Source organism: Palaemon carinicauda, chromosome 12, assembly GCF_036898095.1.
Source record: "Palaemon carinicauda isolate YSFRI2023 chromosome 12, ASM3689809v2, whole genome shotgun sequence".
NCBI lineage: Eukaryota > Metazoa > Arthropoda > Malacostraca > Decapoda > Palaemonidae > Palaemon > Palaemon carinicauda.
This window is the reverse complement of record NC_090736.1, coordinates 153,458,765-153,463,764: the sequence shown is the minus strand read 5'-3', so window position 1 is coordinate 153,463,764 and position 5,000 is coordinate 153,458,765. Positions and strand designations below refer to the sequence as shown.

The 5,000-nt window shown below is 32.7% G+C and overlaps 1 protein-coding gene across 1 annotated transcript in view; it reads left to right on the top strand.

Annotated features, from left to right (window-relative positions):
• The first annotated feature begins 2,566 nt into the window (after positions 1 to 2,566).
• The window catches only part of LOC137651338 (F-box only protein 32-like), a 203,417-nt gene continuing 200,983 nt past the window's right edge, over positions 2,567 to 5,000 (top strand). The window contains exon 1 of the mRNA XM_068384627.1: positions 2,567 to 2,801. Coding sequence (XP_068240728.1) covers positions 2,686 to 2,801 — 116 coding nt within the window. The 5' untranslated portion in view covers positions 2,567 to 2,685. The remainder of the gene's footprint in view (positions 2,802 to 5,000) is intronic.

The window sequence follows — 5,000 nt, the reverse complement described above, 5'->3', positions numbered from 1 at the left end:
ATTTTATATCTCGTATTTTGATAAACATTAAGAGCGCTTCCTATTTGAGATAGCAAACGGCCCGTTTGCACAAACATAGACTTTTTCACAATCGCCCACATGGTACTTTATAAACGCCGGATTCTATATCTCTTATTTTGATAAACATTAAGAGCGCTTCCTATTTGTGATAGCGAAAGGCCCGTTTGCCCAAAAGTAGACTTTTTCACAATCCCCCACATGGTACTTTATAAAAGCCGGATTTTATATCTCGTATTTTGATAAACATTAAGAGCGCTTCCTATTTGAGATAGCAAACGGCCCGTTTGCCCAAACGTAGACTTTTTCACAATCCCCCACATGGTACTTTATAAACGCCGGATTTTATATCTCTTATTTTGATAAACATTAAGAGCGCTTCCTATTTGAGATAGCGAACGGCCCGTTTGCCCAAACGTAGACTTTTTCACAATCCCCCACATGGTACTTTATAAAAGCCGGATTTTATATCTCGTATTTTGATAAACATTAAGAGCGCTTCCTATTTGAGATAGCAAACAGCCCGTTTGCCCAAACGTAGACTTTTTCACAATCCCTACATAGTACTTTATAAACGCCGGATTCTATATCTCTTATTTTGATAAACATTAAGGGCGCTTCCTATGGTCTTGGGATATGAAAAAACAAAGGGGTTCTCGGTTTTGACATTATTTGTTATATCTTTAATACCTTCTATATATGGGAGTTTTATCTTATTTTTAAAATCTCTAACATTTACTACTAATGCACTATTCATCTCTGTGTTACACGCTCAAACTCCTTGATAATCAAACCTTTTCTTTCTGAAGCTTTCATCTGCATCTTTAAATTCTCTGTCTAATCTCATTCTTATCCCTTAAATGACGTAAGTTCTTTCCTTTTATTCACATGCAATATTCTTACTTCCTTTCCTTAAACACACACATTATTATTATTATTATTATTATTATTATTATTATTATTATTATTATTATTATTATTATTATTATTATTATTATTATTATTATTATTATTATTATTATTATTAGCTAAGCTATAAGCCTAGTTGGAAAAATAGGATGCCATAAGTCCAAGGGTTTCAGCATGGAAAAAATAGCCCATTGAGGACAGGAAATAAGGATATGAATACACTATTCTGTATGAGAAGTAACGAATAATAAATCTAAAATATCTTCAGACCAGTAAAAACTTTAAAATAAATCTCACATACACACACACACACAATATATATATATATATATATATATATATATATATATATATATATATATATATATATATATATATATATATATATATATATATATATATATATATATATATATATATATATATATATATATATATATATATATATATATATATATACTGTATATATATATATATATATATATATATATATATATATATATATATATATATATATATATATATATATATATATATATATATATATATATATATATATATATATATACCTTTTTATGTATTTAGTGGCGAACACATACATGCATTGTATTTAAGAAGGTATAATGATAAAGGAGACTAAATAACTATGTCTACTAATTTGGAAGATATGTATTGCGCTCTTTATAAATACTTAACTCTTCAAAGAAAACGCCATTATTTTCCTTGTGATACATTTGCTTTATGAATATTGATATTATATTTGCATATCTAAAATAGTACAATATAGGGTTTTGTTGATTATTATTATATCAAGTGAAAGAATGCAAGTTTTTCTGGATGTATCAGGGTTGCCAGATAATTTCGACTGGATTATCGTACATGAGCCTTAAAATTGTCGTTTTTCAACCAAAATTATCGTACACAGTTTCAAAATAATAATTAGGGAGTTACATGATCGACTTATTTCAAAATATTTTAGTATAATTGTTTAATTAAACACATATGTATATACCTAAGGTATGTATCGTACATCGTACTGGACCTAAAATAATCGTACATGTACGATAATTATCGTACGAATGGCAACCCTGGGATGTATACAAACTGTTTTGGTGTACTCTAATTCTGTGGCGTGGCCTAATTTCTTTTCCCACATGCTCCGCCTCCCTTCATTTTAGTAGAGTGTCTCAGTCAGATTACGACTAAATTGTGATCCTTAATTGTGTAATCTTTCAAAAGCACAACCATGTTAAGAATATAAAACTATTAAAGTAACTTAAATATTGATGCGTTATTAATTTGGTTAAGGCAGTTATCTATCCAAAATGAGACTCTCTATATACGATGGCACTTCCCAGCAGTGTTGCCATTCGTACGATAATTATAGTACGTGTACGATTATTTTGGGTCCAGTACGATGTACGATACATACCTTAGGTATATACATATGTGTTTAATTAAACAATTATACTAAAATATTTTGAAATAAGTCGATCATGTAACTCCCTAATTATTATTTTGAAACTGTGTACGATAATTTTGGTTGAAAAACGACAATTTTAAGGCTCATGTACGATAATTCAGTCGAAATAATCTGGCAACCCTGCTTCCCAGTTGCCAGACGCAACTGCGATCAGCACAGCAGCAACACAGGTGGATACCAGGGATAATAATCTGCCTCAATCAGTAGTGTTTGAACAGTGAAGACGTTGGTGTATACGCACTTTATGTGTGTTTACTCTGTGCGCGTAGTATATCATGCCTATCTTCTCCAAAGACTGGAGGGACCCTGGGGACAAATGGGTAAAGATTGGAGACAGTTGGGAAAAAGAAAAGGTGGTGTGTGTGAGCCCAATTCCCGAGGGAGATGAGAAGTGAGTAGAAAAAGACACCAGTCTGTATTTCGACTTAGTTCTTCTTGCCTTCATGCATAATCCAAGTTTTAATAACCTTCACAGCGTAGATGTGTATGTGAAGTATCTGGAACTGCCAACCTTCGGGGTTGACAGTACTGTCGTCAATTACATTTTCGTCGATATTAACGTCGTTGTCAATTGGTGCGTCTCCATCTGAAACCAGTCTCGCTCTTTGTTTGAGAGAGCGATCAGCTGGGTTTGTGTATATGGTGGTGGAGGGGGGAGGGGGACGGAGGGACAAGGAAAACATGCTCCTGGGTAAGGAAGGGGGAAGGCTGCGCAAAAGTGCAAAGCAAGAAGAGAATTTATGCTTTGATGTTTGTAATTTTTAACCTGTCATTACCTAGACGTGATTATGGTTCTTAGGAAGTGATGAAAAAAGGTTTTTTTGCCTGGAAATATTTTAAATCATAAATCGTAGAAAATTACAGTTTCCCTCAAAAGTTCTAAGATATTTGTTATTGATATGCAGAGTACTGTAAGTGGTGCAAATGACGAGCCTCTCTCTCTCTCTCTCTCTCTCTCTCTCTCTCTCTCTCTCTCTCTCTCTCTCTCTCTCTCTCTCTCTCTCTCTCTCTCTCTCTCTCTCTCTCTATTTTTATATTCATGAATTAAATCAGTTCATAAATAGAAGGGTCATTTAGAAACCACTCTATGTAAATAAACTGTATGTAAAATTATCATGGTAACTGGAGGTCTAATTAATATATATAAAAAAAACGTAAATAAATTCGTTTGATTTAATTTTTCTTTACTTAAATACTGCTAAGTCACTTATCCTTACAATTTACGTTTGTCAACTGTACGAAAAATTAGCATACATGTATGTACCCAATAAGTATTTTTCCTTAATAGGAACTGACTGTCTATGTAAATAAGTAAAAAAAGTTCCCTTAATACCTTCAGGGCGTATTAGGTACAAGTACTTGTGCATTTTATGCGTAAGTTTGACGATTAGCTGATATGCGTGTTTTACGTGTGTTTTGGAAGCAGTCAATGTTTTGGAAGATTCCTGAAATGGGTTTTATTAACGATCCAGCAGTTAGGTATAAGTAGGACAGTAACCGATTTAATGTTTTCCATTTGGAGCCATCCATGTTAGGGGAAATTACTTTATTGAAAAGCACACACATTATATATATATATATATATATATATATATATATATATATATATATATATATATATATATATATACTGTATATATATATATATATATATATATATATATATGTGTGTGTGTGTGTGTGTGTGTGTGTGTGTGTATTCTGTACATATATGTGTTTGTGTATGTGTGTAAATATGGACATGTGATGTTTATAATGAAAATACCGCATGAAATATTCACATGTCTGTGAACACATTCGTAGTCCACTGCAGGACAAAAGCCTCAGACATGGCCTTCCTCTCCCGTCTGTCTATGGTCTTTCTATGCTAATCTATACCTGCAAATTTTCTCAGCTCGTCAATCCATCGTTTTCTATTCTTTTCTCTGGTTCTTTTGCATTCTCTAGGGACCCATCATGTTATTCTATCATCCGTTATTCTCATTATATATCCTCTTCTTACATGATTTTAGAATATCCTCTACTCTAGTTTTCTTACTTATCCGTGTTGCGCTCTCTCTCTCTCTCTCTCTCTCTCTCTCTCTCTCTCTCTCTCTCTCTCTCTCTCTCTCTCACAATAGTCTAATTAACTGTCAGGGGAAGGGTCGCGAGAAGGTTAAGGGGAAGGTTTGAACAGGTACGCAAATAGCTTTTTTTAATGTAATTTGTAAACAGTCCAAAGGAGGAGTACGAGTTGAATGCATTGGCATATTATTATTATTATTATTATTATTATTATTATTATTATTATTATTATTATTATTAATAATTGCTAAGCTACAACCCTAGTTGGAAAAACAGGATGCTATAATCCCGGGGGCCCCAAAAGGGAAAATAGCCCAGTGAGGACAGGAAACAAGGAAAAATGAAATATTTTAAGAACAGTAACACCATTAAAATAAATATTTCCTATTTAAAATATGAAAACTTCAACAAAATAAGAGGAAGAAAAATTAGATAGAATAGTGTGTCCGAGAGAACTTTAACCCAAGACAGTGGGAAACCATGGTACAGAGGCTATGGCACTACCCAAGATTAGAGAACAATGGTT